The 16,645-nt window shown below is 38.3% G+C and overlaps 1 protein-coding gene across 1 annotated transcript; it reads left to right on the plus strand.

Annotated features, from left to right (window-relative positions):
* Nucleotides 1-64: 64 nt before the first annotated feature.
* PIERCE2 (piercer of microtubule wall 2) lies at nt 65-7,168 on the plus strand. Its single transcript, XM_024767795.1, has 2 exons — nt 65-349; nt 6,630-7,168. Exons 1-2 carry the CDS (start codon nt 332-334, stop codon nt 6,975-6,977), a joined length of 366 nt encoding a protein of 121 aa, XP_024623563.1. The 5' UTR covers nt 65-331; the 3' UTR covers nt 6,978-7,168.
* The last annotated feature ends 9,477 nt before the right edge of the window (nt 7,169-16,645 follow it).

The following is a 16,645-nucleotide window of genomic DNA, read 5'->3' on the forward strand; positions in this document are numbered from 1 at the left end:
CGACTCCCGAAGAGGAGCGCAACCCGCCGCCGGCAGGCTGCCGGAAGCTGGGCCCCGCGGCCGTGATCCTCACAACATCCGGGCCCCGGCACTGCAGAGGCGCCGCGGCCGGTTACTGTGGAGACGGCCTGCTACAGCCTCTCCGAAGGATTCCACCCTGGAGGACGGCTCCCGGGATTAGGCCGATTAGTTTACACGTATCCATCCAGCCGATGGTTCGCCTTCTCTTTGCTGCTTTAATTGGGTGTAGTAGAAGTCGGCGCTTGCTGGCCTTGCCATCCGCTGCGGGAAAAGACTGCGTTTGCCGAAAAAAATAAAGAAGATATCGAGAATGACCGAGGGCGACTGGGTGGGTTTGCGCAGAGGGCTGGATGTTTTTGACTGTCGGTACTCTTTACTATAAATTTGGGGCACCCCACACTCCCACCCACCCCACCCTCCAAAAAAACCCCACCGTTGTAGGCAACCGCTGGGCTACACAGATGTAACATGCATTGCATTAAGCCAGAATTGCCTCTGAAGGTATAAAGATGATTGGGGATGGTATGCAACTCAAGCCCCATTGCAAAATGCCGTGATGGTTTTGAACAAGAAAAACGTACCTTGTTAATTTGACATCTGTTTACATTGTGTCTTGTTCAAAAAAGGATATGAGGGGAAAAAAGTATATGGTGCATTTATACTCACTGTTGATGGAAACAGTAGAAAGTTAAGGTTTAATTCTCTGTCACCTAATTGTGGCCAGAAAAAGATAAATTAAGGAAAACATGAACAAGGAGGATGGTGGGCCTGAGGGGAAACAAAAGGGTGCCTCAAAATTAGACTTACAGGGTTTTTTTGCTTTTGTTGTTACTGTAGTTAACATCAACTGTGACACAAAACCAAAAAAAAAAATTTTTTTTTAATTTTATAATTACAGCTTCTATAATGGGCATTTTTATTATTTCAGTAGCTTTTTATCTTTATAAAAATGTGTGTGTTTATAACAAAAGACTTGGAAAAGTCAAAGTGGCCTGGTTTTCTCTAATTCTAGGAGAGCCTGAAAATTAAATTAGTAAGAAATACCATCTATTTGTAGATTTTCAAGGCACTTGCACAGTCTAATTTTAGACTTAATCGATTTTAAAAGATTCATTTATAATTTTAATTAACCTTCTTCTTCAGTAACAGTTGCTGACCCAATGTATAACCTAGCAGAGACTTTAAAGTAATCTTTTTATTATTCTTTATATTAGGCTGTTTTGTTTTTGATTGTATCTGTTTTAAACTCTACATTTTAAGAATACCAGATTTGAAGAGGTTGAAACCCAAATAAGAAAGTTGCAGTGAGGGCCTAGGACATAAAGTAAAAGCAAGGGGTATTTTTGTTTCCAAGTCCGTAAACATTTGTGAATTGTCCTGGAGGTCTAAAAGATTTCGGTAGACACTAACTTTTACAGATTGTGTGGTACAGATTATGCCAACAAAATTTTTCAGCTAATTTGTCTTCTATTTTGACTAGATTCTGTTTTCTGTATTCCATTTTGATTCAAAGTTGATCAGAATTTTAGAGCCAGTTGCAGAAGGTGATTTGAAAGTCACAACCTCTGGGACTGAGGTTGCCCTGGGCAACCTGACTGGTGTCCATAAAGTAAATTAGGGTTGGTACTTTTTCTCACAAGTCACAAGGCAGCACCTTCCACCTAAGAAGCCTTCCATGTGCTGAGAGAACCTAGACATTTTGAGAAAAGCTGACCTGTTGTGATACCGTAGGATTCTGGTGACTTACTATTCTCCAATGTCTGTGCTCTTGATATTTAAAACAAATTAATAAGCAGTGTCAAAAAAGAATAAACAGCAAGATCTAATGAGTTCTACTTCCAGCTTTGCCAGCTTCCTACAAGATAATGAATGTTAGTAAATGGTAGCACACTACCAGTTTTCTTAACCTGTAAATTTCAGAACTGAATTCTGGAAGATCATGCATATGCATTGAAGTATACCTGCAAAAAAGAAAATGTTAAAAATTGGTTCCATTTATATAGCAGCGTATCATTTACATCCGATTTTCTTTCATTTCCACAACCACAGGAACTATGGCAGGTTGTTTTTTTTTTCCCCCTTTTTTCCCAGTTTTACAGACAATATAAAAACAAAGGTGCAGTGATGATAAAGGATTGGAATCTAGGCCACAAAGTTCTTGCCTGTGCTACTCCTCCAACACTCTATTATACTTCTTCAAATCTGAACAAAAGAAAAGAAAGTGGAGTAAATACTTCACATTTGCAGGTTTGAACTCAAGATTTCAAATCAAATAGGTTCCTGACAGTGGGGAACTTAACTTTGCAGAGACATTAAGTAGAATAATCCAAGAATTCAGAGTGAGCTGGGTTAGTCTAAGAGGAACCGAACTAATCTGACCCAGATTTGATCCTCACTTAAGCGTGACACAGCAACTTGGTCAATATTCTTTCCTCCATTTTAGAGTTGGAGAAACTGAGATTATATGCTTGCTAGTTTTAAGGATTTAGAATTCTTAAAGGATCTCAGCCTCATGAATCACAAGCATCTACTATAGAGTCTTCAAAGCAAAAGAATTTTAATGCATATAAACAACCTTCTATTTAATGCAACCTTAAAAAGTCAGAGTTACAGTACCCTGCCAATCTCTATGAGGTTAAATATAATAATATAATTTCTGATCTGGAAGGACTTAGATCTTAAGTATTCCAGAAGTTGCCAAATTTGGAGGGTTTTTTAACTACCAAAATTTTTTGCCTACATGGACACCACAGAATCATTTTTAAGAGCCTTATCACAAGTAAATATACACTTCCTTCATGTTTTTCAAATAACTGAAAATCACTTTCCTATTGCTACATTTGGAAAGCCCTTATATCCTCAGATTAGAAAAAGAAAAAAAACTAATCCATCTCCTTTGTTTTATATTTATAGACAAGGAATTTGAATCCTTGCAAAATAATTTTATCAAAGTCACGCAGCTATTATCACTGGCAACATCAGAACCCAGAACTGGTGACACCTAATATTTGAAGGTGAAGACCTACATTTTTCTTAAATAACCAGTTTCCCAACATTATTGAGCTGGTTTCCTATGTGCTTGTCTTCTAGGTAATAAAATGTAAGTTCTAGGAACTTTAGATTGTTGATCACTATTTTTCCATCATCTAACAATGCCTGGTACACAGTGGGTACTCAGTATTTGTTGAATGAGTGATAAACAAGGTCCATATAGTCTGTTCCATTTGAATTCTTTCACCTTCATTATTGAAGCTTGATGTTTTTTATAGACTTGACTTTACTAAGGATAAGCATGTTATATGCATTGCTAGAAAGCAATATGCACTTTTGTACCCATTCTTTTTAATATCTTGCTCCCTCCCTCCCCAAATAGCTAAGTTACGTATATTTTAAATCTTTATTAAATTTATTATATATGTTAATTACATATTAAATTGTAGTAAATGGCACCACCATCTACCCAAATGTTTGTCCAGAAATGTGGGAGTCTTTCTTGATCTGTCCCTCTTCCTCACTATCCACATCCAATCAATCACCAGGTCCAATGAATTCTACTTCCAAAATGTGTCTCAAATTTATTTACTAGTCTCTCTATACCACCATTCTTCTATAAATAATCATTGTCAGTCACATGGAACACTGAAGCTCCTCTCCACATCCATTCAAGTCTCTGACGGCAGCCAAAGTAATCTTACTAAAAAGCATATTACATCATGACATGCTTCTCCTTAAAACGCTTCAATAGCTTTCCATTCCTTTTACCATAAAGATCTAAACTTTTCACATAGCCAACCAGACCCTTCAGGATCTGGTTCCTGCCCCTCTATTCTCATCTGCAGCCATTTTCACTCTAACTTACTCCACTTTGGCTATGCTTTTTCTTTGTGCCCTCCTCTATCTTTTCCTTCGCTTGCCTTCCAGTCTTAAGATTCAGCGACACTTCACCAGAATGGCCTTCCTAGGCCCTCACACTAGGTTAGAACCCCCTATATGTCTTCATAAATATCCTGAATTTTTTTTCTTCATAGCACTTACCACAATTAGTCAGTTGTATAATTATTTGCTTAATGGCTATCCCCCACAAGGTTAAGATCCCTGAATGTTTATCTTGTTCCCTTTTCACTCTGAAATTAAGCTGTTATGTCCTCTTCGAACTATGACCTATTGCAGTCTTACTCTATAAGTTACACGTTTTTATAAATTCTCATAGTTCTAGTACAGGATTTTAAAAAGCTACCTTGTACATACTTTTGACAAGTTTGCTCTGTACAGATATATATAATTGAATGGGTACTCTTCAATGTCCTCCAGAGAAAATGACTCCCAAAAGGAGAGTAGATGGGGCTAAGTTTTTGTTTTCTTCTCTATTGTTTTTCCAGCTTTATTGAGGTATAATTGACATATAAAATTGTGTAAGTTTAAGGTACAACATGATGCTTTCATATACATATATACTGTGAAATGATTAACAAGATTAGTTAATACGTCCATCACCTCACATAATTACAAATTTTTGTGTGTGGGTATGGTGAGAACATCTACTCTTTTAGCAACTTTCAATTATATAATACAGTATTGTTAACTGTAGTCACCATACTGTACATTAGATCCCTAGAACTTACTCTTCTTATAACTGGAAGTTTGTACCCTTTGACCAACATCTCTCTATTTCCCCCATCCCCAGCCCCTGGCAACCACCATTCTGCTCTGAGTTTGACTTTTTTTTTTTTTAGATTCCACATATATGTGAGATCATACTGTATTTGTCTCTCTCTGACTTAACTTCACTTAGCATAATGCTCTCAAGGTCCATCCATGTTGCTGCAAATGGCAGGATCCCTTCCTTTTTTATGGCTGATAATATTTCGTTGTGTGTTTGTGTGTATATACCAAAATTTCATCCATTCATCTGTTGATGAGTGATGCTTTCATATACATATATACTGTGAAATGATTAACAATAAGATTAGTTAATACGTCCATCACCTCACATAATTACAAATTTTTGTGTGTGGGTATGGTGAGAACATCTACTCTTTTAGCAACTTTCAATTATATAATACAGTATTGTTAACTGTAGTCACCATACTGTACATTAGATCCCTAGAACTTACTCTTCTTATAACTGGAAGTTTGTACCCTTTGACCAACATCTCTCTATTTCCCCCATCCCCAGCCCCTGGCAACCACCATTCTGCTCTGAGTTTGACTTTTTTTTTTTTTAGATTCCACATATATGTGAGATCATACTGTATTTGTCTCTCTCTGACTTAACTTCACTTAGCATAATGCTCTCAAGGTCCATCCATGTTGCTGCAAATGGCAGGATCCCTTCCTTTTTTATGGCTGATAATATTTCGTTGTGTGTTTGTGTGTATATACCAAAATTTCATCCATTCATCTGTTGATGAATACTTAGGTTGTTTCCATGTCTTAGCTATTGTGAATGCTGCAGTGAACATGGGAGTACAGATATCTCTTCAAGATATGATTTCATTTCCTTCAGATATATACCCAGAAGTGGAATTGCTGGATCATATGATAGTTCTATTTTTAGTTTTTCTGGTTGTTTTTTAATTAATTAATTTATTTATTTTTGGCTGCGTTGGGTCTTCGTTGCTGTGTGCAGGCTTTCTCTAGTTGTGGTGCGCAGGCTTCTCTTTGCGGTGGCTTCTCTTGTGGTGGAGCACAGGCTGTAGGTGCTCAGGCTTCAGTAGTTGTGGCACATGGGTTCAGTAGTTGTGGCTCGCAGGCTCTAGAGCTCAGGCTCAGTAGTTGTGGTGCACGGGCTTCGTTGCTCCGCGGCACGTGCAATCTTCCCAGACCAGGGCTCGAACCCACGTCCCCTGCAGTGGCAGACGGATTCTTAACCACTGTGCCACCAGGGAAGTCCCGTATTTTTAGTTTTCTGAGGAACCTCCATACTGTTTTCCACAGTGGCTGCACCAATTTACATTCCCACCAACAGTGCACGAGGGTCCCCTTCTCTCCACATCCTCGCCAACTCTTATTCTCTCTTAACTTTATAATAGCCATTCTTCAGGTGTGGATTGATATCTCATCGTGGTTTAGATTTGCATTTCTCTGATGATTATGGATGTTGAACATCTTTTCATGTACCTGTTGGCCATCTGTATGTTTTCTTGGGGAAAAATGTCTGTTCAGATCCTCTGCCCATTATTTAATTATATTGTTTGGTTTTTTGCTATTGAATTGTATGAGTTCTAAAGATATTTTGGAAATTAACCCCTTATCTGATGTATGGTTTGCAAATATTTTCTCCCATTCCAAGGCTGCCTCTTCCTTCTGCTGTTCTTGTGCTGCACAGAAGCTTTTTTGTTTGATGTAGTCACACTTATTGATTTTTGCTTTTATTGCTTGTACTTTTGTTGTCATATCCAAAAAATTACCAAGACCAACTCCAAGGAGCTTTTTCCCTGTGTTTTCTTCTAGGAGTTTTACGGTATCAGATCTTACATTTGTCTTTGATCTTTTTCGAGTCACTTTTTGTGAGTAGTGGGGTAAGAAAGGCTTAGGGCTAAGTTTAAATAATTCTGTTTTTTTCAGAACTTTATAATTGAGAATTATTTTACGCATTTATCTTTTAGGATAAGAAAAGTACTTCAGCTTCAAATTCAGAAACAGAAATGAAACCTGAACAACTGCCTCCTTGTGTGAACCCTGGCAATCCTGTGTTTTCATGTATGTTGGACCCAAAGACACTCCATACAGCTACCTCACTATCAAAACCTAAGATGATTATGTATAAAACCAATTCAAGTAATTATGGTGAATTTTTACCCATGCCACAGTTTTTCCCCTGCTATTATACTCCAAAGGACCAAGTATTTTCAAGCAATATCAGAGCTACTGGATTTTATCAAAATAACACTCTAAACACTGCACCTGACAGAACAAGAACCCTTGATTTTCCTAATTTTCAACACACTCTATGAAAATATATTATTCTTAAATAAAGAGAAAATATACTCGGGAAAAATGAGTTTTAAATCTAAGGCTAGGATAGCTAATTTGAAATATAAAAAGATTTGAATTAATTTTTTTAAAATACCTTTAAGAAATAAAGCATTTCAACTGATAACTGAATGACAGTGACTTCTTAAATAAAAATGTGTTCAAAATAGAATAAAGGTAGAAAGCATTTTATTATACCTAGCTTTATTTAGTTCATGTAGTCCAAAAGCTTCAAAAGGCTTTCAGGATCTCAACTGTCTACTGAGTATATTTATCAAGACAAAGGAACACAGGAACTGTAATTTTGAAAACTGAATTAAGGAAGATTCTGATGAGTAATTTCCTACTTTTCTGTTATTTCAATTAATAGCTTAGAACCTGGGGAATGTTAGTTCACACTGCTAAACTGGTGGAAGAGAGGACTTGTTATTCATTCATTCATTTAGCAAATATTTATTGAACACCTACTTATGGCAGGTGCTATAAATGCAAATGGAACACAGAAATAGAAAAGTGTCTTTTATTGTTTCAATAAACAATATTTGGGGGGAATGAGAGTAGCAAATTAATAATACATGATAATTTATGTAATGTAAACTATGTAAAAGTTCTTTCAGACACAGAAAATTGCTTAAATTGAAACCAAGATCAGAAGAAACATTCTGGAGAAGGTAAAGCCAAATCAAAGGAAAGGTCCATCCAGGCAGAAGAAACCTTACTTATACAAGAATGAAAATGTGAAACAATGTTGCACATTTTTACAAGTGCAATTACTTTTTTTTTTTTTTTGCCTCATCATGCAGCTTGAGGGATCTTAGTTCCCCGGCCAGGGATTGAACCCAGGCCGTGAAAGCGAGGAGTCCTAACCACCGGACCACCAGGGAATTCCCCAAATGTAATTACTTTGCTACATCTTTAACATAGAGGATGAGCAGTGGTAGATTATGGGCTATACAATTCTTTAAACTCTGTAATTCCACTATATAGAGAGATTTATTTCAGCTGCCATCTGTTGAAACCTCCTGTTCAGTTGGATCTGAGTACCTTTACTGGAAAAAAAAATCACTGTTCTTATTTTTCCCTGTTGGTTTCAGGTTCAGGATATTAACATCAATTAGAAAAAATAATCTTGTGAGTCACTAGGGGACCAGAAAAATTGAATCTTCTATTTACAAAAATGGCTTGATGTGAAGAAACAGCTCAAACTCTGCAGCCTCATGAAATTCTTTCAAATATCCCAAAATATGATATTTGGCACAAGAAAGAAAAAAAAATTAGTTTTGTTCACTTCCTCTAAAACATCAAAAATCAAGGCACTGCACAAGATTTCCAGGTAAATGATGCAACAGAATTTGAGTTTACCAGATTTTTCTCTGCATAAAGTATACAAACCCTTTTCCCCCTTCACTGTAGGTGCTTGATTTGTAGAAAGTGAAGCCAACTTTTTAATATGTAGAATCTAGAGGTTATCTAAAGTTCCTTACTATGACAGGTGGTTAGGCCTTTTGTTTTGTTGTTCTTGCTAAAATTCTTAGGAAGGATGAGTATCTTGGAATCAAGCATATTGTCTGGAATGCAATTATGTAGTCATTCAGTGCCTATCAAAGTCCAGGGACTATTCTAGGCACTAAGAGCTTGCCTTCATGGAGGTTAGATTCTAATAAATTCTAGTAGGGGAAAACAGACCAAAAGACATATGTATAAATATGTATACATATTTATATTTAAATGTTACAGAACATAAATGTTTATATGTTTATGTTATACATGTATGTATAACAGACATAAATATACATGTGTAAATATGTAAATGTAAAATACGTGTACATATTTATATGTAAATACTTATGTCCATATATGTATAACATTTATGTATTTATGGTACATAAATTTTATTTATGTAAATATTTTATTTGCATGTTATTAGCATGTAAATATTTATATATGTCTATATGTATACCACCTGGCCCTGCAGCTGGTATCCCCTAGGCCCTAGAGCACATGGGGTAAGAAGAGGGCGTGGCCAATAAGGAATGAGGCAGAGAGATCAGATATCACCAGAGCCCTGGGGCCTGCAGGACAGTCTGCTTTGACCATAAGCTCCATAAAGGTGGGGGCCAGGTCTGGCTGGTTGATCCTTAATTCCTCAATGCCTGGCATGGTGCCCTGTGGGCAAGCAGCTCCTGTCCAGCAGCCCCTCTCCCAGGATGCTGGCTTTCACCTGGATGCCGCCACCACCACCTCTTCCCCTGTCTCTGCAGGGCAGGTGGGCGAGAGGCTTCCCTTTGTGGGCAGCTGCTGGGGGCACAACATCTCTTACTACTTCTGGGAAGCTACCCAAACCTCTGTAAATAGTCACTTCACTAAAAAGCCTTTTAAACACTGCAGCTGAGTGCACTCTCTGTTTCCTGCCTGGACTCTGACAGGTCCTTAAAGGGAAGAAAATAGGAAAAGGATCAACAGGAGCCTGGAAGGATGAAGGGGCTTCTCAGAAGCACTTATACAGCTCCAGGAGGAACAATTCTTGTTATTCCCTGTACTCACCCACTGAGGGGGAAAAGGACTTAGAAAGGACTGCGTGAGGCCCACTACACGATGGCCAGCCTGAGTCACACCAGCTATCCCGTGGTTAGTGGCTCTCTCCTCTCTATGCCCCTCAGTGTTTGGTTCTATCTAGATAGGAATCCTTGATAAGGTGGGATTATAATTTACTACTCTATAGGCCTGTCCCCCACACTGGACTGAAAACTCCTCAAAGGCAAAGATTTGGGTTTTGGCCATTTCTGGGTCCTGCCCAGTTTCTCACAGGCTGCCAGGCACAGAGGAAGCCCTTGAATGGATTCACGTGAAGAAGGAATGAAGGTTTCTCCCACAAATCAACCTGTAGGCCCACCCTTCTAAAATCCCTGCCTTCCAAGGTGATGAAACCACCTCAGAAGCCCGTGGCCAGGCCCCTGAAGGCTAAAGAGTATTTGACACTGATGATGCCGGAAGGTGACTAAGCTGCTGAGTCAAGAAAACCAACTTCCTCTTCCAAGACGGTTGCCTGATCTGCCTTCAAGCTGTTTCACCCAGACACATCCTGGCCTCATGCTTGCCTGACACCTTTGCCTGCTTCTTCAAGGGCCGCCAGTTTCGCTCAAACAGCTTTCTCGTTCTTGTACCCTTTTGTTCTGTTGCTGTCTCAGATGTTATCCAAATGATCCATTCTAACCCCTTCACACCTTGATCAGGAGACCCTCACCACACAAAGCCAACAGTGTGGACCACATCCTCCCACCCCCAAACCAGGAAACAGTCATTTGCAACCAGGGGTGTCCCAGGAAACCTGGGATAAATACTCATCATATCTATAGAACGACACTAAACCTTGATCCATTTTTAACGTAAATGGTCTTAATAACCGCAAGCATATGGGGGAGAAGAACAGTAAACAAAGCTTAACTGTTTTGTTGACAAATTGACTGTAGTTTTCATAGGCATGGTGACCATATTCTGTAATTTTCTAACGCAGTGTTTTTTTTTTTAAATCTTAATTTTATTGGTGTATGGTTGATTTACAGTGTTGTGTTGGTTTCAGTTATACAGCAAAGTGATTCAGTTATGCATATACATATATTCATTCTTTTTTAGATTCTTTTCTCTTATAGGTTATCACAGAATATTGAGTTCTCTGCGCTGTACAATATGTCCTTGTTGGTTATCTATCTTTATAGAGTAGTGTGTGTATGTTCATCCCAAGCTCCTGATTTATCCCTCCCCTCTAATGCAATGTTAATTTCAAATGTTCCATTAGTGGAAACATTTTTAATGCTGAACAGTATGATTCATGTTGTATTGTTTTCAATAAAAGCAGTTCTTTATGTGTATATATAAAAAAAAGGCTGCAAGAAGTAAAAACTACATTTTATTAGTTTTGCTGTATACTGAACAGAGAAATGGGATGATAGCTGGAAACAGATATGGGGGCAAAGGTTACTTTTTAAAGACAGGATCATAATATAGCATGTTTGTATTTTGATGGAACCACATTTGGAGAACCTCTCGCCCACAGTAATCAGTTCCATAGAGAAAATGTAGCTAAAGATGACTACACAGTAATGTTTCTTTAATATGGACTAAAAAAGCTAAAGTGTATAAAATCAAAGGCACAGATAGGATGAACACAGAATTATTCACCAATTTATAGTATATTTAGAACTAGGATACGTAAGAACAATAAAAAATAAAGCATTAGCGTATGGACTGTAAAGTATTAATTTAACTATTTTGTGAGATACACTAAATAAAGTAGTATATTTGGAATATGCTATCCTAAGGTATAAAAAATAAACTTACTCTGTAATTTTTCCAAAAAGAAAGACTCCATTTCAGATAACAGTTTGAACAATCAATTCTCCTGGAAGATACTTAAAGCAAATTAATTTGAAAACTCACATACTTTAGGCAAACTTTCCTTCCTTTACACAATTATCAGAATATTTGAAGTTTTACCTCCATTTATTGACTGATCATTTCTTGAAATATAGCATGAACTCTAACCTTCAAATGAAACTGAAGGTTTACCTTCCCAAAGGAATATTTTACCAATTTGTTCAGGTCTTTTTCCTCTTTTAGCTATAATCTAAAGGACTATCATAAATATAATTTACTCCATCAATAATCTAATTAATATATTTGACCAAATAATGTTGGTTGGTTTTTACTATCTATAATAGCTCAAAATTATTCTGAGTTTATTATGTTCTAGGTACTATACTAAGCAGTTTGTTTATTAAACAAAAACCATGTTCATTTAGGTCATAAAAAGGCTAAAATGAAGTATGTTCTAAGTACTGTCAAAAGTAGCTCCTTGAAGAGAGTATCTTAAGAGAGAGATGGTCTTAGAGTCATATGCCTTTAAAACATTTTAGAAGGGCAAATCACAACATCAACTAAATAAATTACTCAATTAATGTTCTTTCAGAGAAAAAAAAAAAGAAGAAGGGCAAATCACACTTCAAAGAGAAGATGCTGGTAACCTTGTCATGACCTGAAGAATTAACCTGGTTTTATTGTTAGTACACCAGAGTTAGTTACAGTGAAGTATGTCTTAAGGCTTGTAAACAAAGGGAATTATCCTAAACTTTGTAGGGAAAAGGAAGCCTGTTATGTAGAATTGCATATATGATGCCATGAAACATTCCATTCATTAAACTAATCATCCGCGTTCTGAGTCCCTGTTTGCCAAGCAACTTTATTTTGATTTACCATATCAAATCTGCTTATAAGAGAAATGAATTTTCATTTAACCTACCGTGACAATGAACATCCTCAGTCAATTTCTGATTATGAATCAATAATAAGTAGGCGGTCTGTTTTATTTGTCTCCTGAGCTTGGTTAATGTGACTCTGATCCTTAAAGATGGGCCAGCTCTTGAGGGTGCTCTTGGGTCTTTGAGAGTGAGACTGGCCAGATCAATTCAATAAGGTAATGAAACACACCCTTGTTATCAGGCTTTTTGGGAGATCATATACCAACCTTTTCCCCAGATGGTATGTGCAAAAGTCCTTTGCTTTTTTATTCTCCACATAGATGAGGTTTGTTGGAAAGAACCTGGCTTGCCAATGGCAAGTGGTCTCTCCTTGACCAAACTCTAAACATGCTCCTCTGAGCCACTTTTTCAACTAGGCCTCATCCTTGTGTAAGCAGATGGGGTAGGGGTTCCCTGGAGAAAGAACTAGATATAGCTTCTTGACATAAGAGAAGCCATTTTAGGCCTAAGCCATTTTGTGATCTAAGCCTGGCCACAATGCTTGTCTTTGAATAGGTCTCAGTAATAATGATCTTAAGGGAATAAAAGAACAAAGAACTCTTATCAGGCAAGAGAAGGAAGAATAGCAAAGATAACAATCAGATAATAAAGACTCAGTTCATTTCAATGGTAAAGATTAGCCTGAAGCACTTTTTTGAGCTATTCTGCAGAATTTAAACCCCCTCCAGGGCTCAAACACCAGATCTACTGGAAGCTAAGGGATGTTGACCTTTTCTGACCCTCATAGCTTCAATCACGCTTGGAACTCTGTCGACCTTTGCCCCAATTCTATGCAGAATTCTCTGCCCAAGCTCCTTCATAAATATGCATACACCAGCCAAGCCCCTTCATGAATATACATGTACCCTTAGCTTAAAACTTCCCTAATTTTGCTGTTCAAGGATACACTCCTTTGGGAAAGATCACCCGTGTTCTCCCTACTTATTGCAAATAATAAATGGGTCCTTCTTTCGCTCCTTCCCTTGGTTGCGTCTTTTGGCTCGACATCACCAAGAGGTGAACCCAGTTTTCAGGTAACACTTGGGCCTTGTCCTTAAGAGCCTAGTTGTAACAAGACTCTTGTTAAACCCTCTCCTTCAACTCCAGGCAAGCCTGACTCTTAAGAAGTGCCCTCCTGGAGGAGCTCAACACAGGTCACAGGGTCACAGGGTCACTGGTGAAAGCAAAGGGGAGAGTAGAAACTGATCTGAGCTTATGCTGAAACTTGAAACTGCTATGGATATGGAGGTCAGAAGGGAGGATGGGCATGAATCCTGAATGGTGGAGAAACTCGAAACCATCACAACCAAGAGGTGGGTTCCATGACACCCGCCCCTCAGGTGAGCAGCCCCGACTCCTTTGCCCCCATGAGGGAAGCCCCACTCACCTGACTTGTCCCCCTGGAGTGAAAAGAGGCCCCACTTTTGAGTGTTGTGTGTCAATAACAGTGTTGTGTCACTGGTGGTCATGTTGATTAGCTGAAGAGAATAAGATTTTTAAAAAAAAAAAATCTTGTTAAATCGGTTTAACCACAATCCCACCATCAACATCTGATCACCTTCAATATCTAACCAAATTCCTCATCTCTCACCATCTCCCAGGTGATATCTGATCAAAATGGCCTGCCTTCAGCAGGAATCCTGTTAGGTTAGTTTAGCCAGAATCTCCCTACCCCTGATGTTTCCTCTCAGTAATTCTCTATCCACTGACAAGCCACCCCCTTCCCCACTTCCCCCCGACCCCACTATTGCTCCTTGGCTATAAATCATCACCTGTCCGTTCTGCAGTAGGAACTGAACCCAGTTCTATACTGAGTGCTCTTTTCTCCTATTGTAATAGTTCCTGTAATACTTGTTTTTACTGCTGTAACTACTGTCCAGCTCTAGTATTTTGTGATACTAGGAAACTGGAACAGGATATGTTTACTTAAATACATGTGTTTACTTTCCATTTAACTATTAGACAGCATTTAGCTATTAGGAGTAATACTTTTACCTCTGTCAGTAAAGAGCTAAAATGTGTAAAAGAAAGTTATCCCAAACCTGGTCTGGGACAAACCTTTTTTTGCTTGATGTAATTCTCTTTCTGGAAAGAAAGGAGGAAATGAGCATCCCTGACAAAATGCTTAAGCACGTTTAATGAGATAGAGACACATTTTGTGAAACTAGTTACTTACCCACCCTAGCTGACTCTCACGTGATTGTCAGTCAAGAGGCAAGTGGCATGTAAGAAAATACTCTTTTTAAAAATCTAGTCTAGGACTTCCCTGGTGATGCAGTGGTTAAGAATCCGCCTGCCAACGCAGGGGACGTGGGTTCGAGCCCTGGTCTGGGAAGATTCCACATGCTGTGGAGCAACTAAGCCTGAGCACCACAACTACTGAGCCTGCGCACCACAACTACTGAAGCCTGTGCGCCTAGAGCCCATGCTCCGCAACAAGAGAAGCCACCACAATGAGAAGGCTGCACACCGCAACAAAGAGTAGCCCCTGCTCACTGCAACTAGAGAAAAGCCCACGTGCAGCAACAAAGACCCAATGCAGCCATAAATAAATAAATAAATATTTTGAATAATAAATAAATAAAATAAAAATGTAGTCTAACAATAATCTAATTATTTCCTATTCCTATTTCCTATTATTTCTGTTAAAGATAAAAAATCACAGGCCCCAAATGGCAGCACTTGTGTTAAAAGCCCATGATTTAATACCTAACCTAACTGCAGTTTTGACCTTTCCCAGAAATGTAATCTTAATCAATCAATTTGGAATTTGCTGGTCAGCACCAAGAGGTAATCTGTCACTTGGGCCCTCTCCAACTCCCGCCAAGCCCCTAAAGGAAGAAGCAGCAATCTGCCTGACAAAACCTTTCCCAGCAAAAAGATGTCTTAGCCTAAAAATAATCCATTATTTTTTTTCATCAATAGCTCCCTTGTGCCCCACCCTTCGTTCTATAAAAACCTTCCCTTTTGTACAACCCTTCAGAGGGTGCTTCTAGTTGCTAGATATGATACTGCTTAAATTATGAATCACTGAATAAGGCCAATTAGGTCTTCAGACTTTGAACTCGGTTTTTTAACATTTCCTATTTCTATAAAGCATCAATTGCAAAATGGACTAACTAGCAGTTTTTCCTTTGCATGCAAGATTGTGATATAGCTTTGATATTTATTACCAACTTTGCGGAAAAGTTTTCTTTAGTTAATGTGTACACTGTGTATTTATGTAATAAGCAGTTATGGTAGGGGGTCCTCAGAGAAAGAGATCCAGGCATGGCTTTCTTGACATAAGAGAAGCCATTTTAGGCCTAAGCCATTTTGTGATCTAAGCCTGGCCACAATGCTTGCCCTCAGTAATAATAATCTTAAGGGAACAAAAGAACAAAATACTCTTATCAGGCAAGAGAAGGAACAACAACAAATCAGATAATAAAGACTTCCCAGATGTATCTCAATGGTAAAGATTAGCCTGAAGCTAATTCTTGAGCTATTCTTGAGCTGTTTTGAAGAATTTAAACCCCCTCCAGGGCTCAACCACCATATCTACTGGAAGCTAAGGGATGATGATGTTGACATTTTCTGACCTTCATGACTTCAATCAACTAAAGCTTGGAACTCTGTTGACCTTTGCCCAATTCCATGCAGAATTCTCTGCTCAAGCTCCTTCATGAATATGCATGGACCCTTAGCTTAAAACTTCCCCAAGTTTGCTGTTCTGGGAGACACTGCCTTGGGAAAGATCCCCAGTGTTCTCCTTGCTGCAAGTAATAAATTCTTCCTTCTTTGGCTTGGTCATGTCAAAGGACTACCATGACAATTTTTTCTTTTAATAATTTTATTCATAGGCTTTAATGATCACACTATTATTTGGGAAACATGTTTTTATCATAAATGAAATGGGAATGTCTATATCTATATTTTAACTCTATCACTACTTCAGTCTAAGACAGAAGTCCCTTAATAGAAGATTGCTCAAAAAAAGGTCAAGTGAATACAAATGAGTGTCTGTTGCTTTTAAACCAAGACTTAGAAGATAGGGTCAAAAAGAATAACTAACTACTTAAGACTCCCTTCTTCTACCTCCTCCAAAAATAGATTCTTTTGCTCTTATGGTAGCTATTGGGGCCAGTTTTTGTTTTCTGATTGAAATAGGAATGAGACAGGAGGGAAGGGGGCAGGGCACAACCTTTAAAAGAATGACACAGCCATTGAGGATGCAGGAAAAAAACTAGTTAGAACCGACTAGGTCCAAGATGGCAGAAGATTCAACTTCCAGTAGCCCTTGAGCCTCATTACACGCTCATTGTAATATCAATACATTAGCTAAATGATACATCCACAGGCACCATGACAGCTCC

Source organism: Neophocaena asiaeorientalis, unplaced genomic scaffold (genome assembly GCF_003031525.2).
Source record: "Neophocaena asiaeorientalis asiaeorientalis breed wild unplaced genomic scaffold, Neophocaena_asiaeorientalis_V1.1 scaffold71, whole genome shotgun sequence".
Lineage (NCBI taxonomy): Eukaryota > Metazoa > Chordata > Mammalia > Artiodactyla > Phocoenidae > Neophocaena > Neophocaena asiaeorientalis.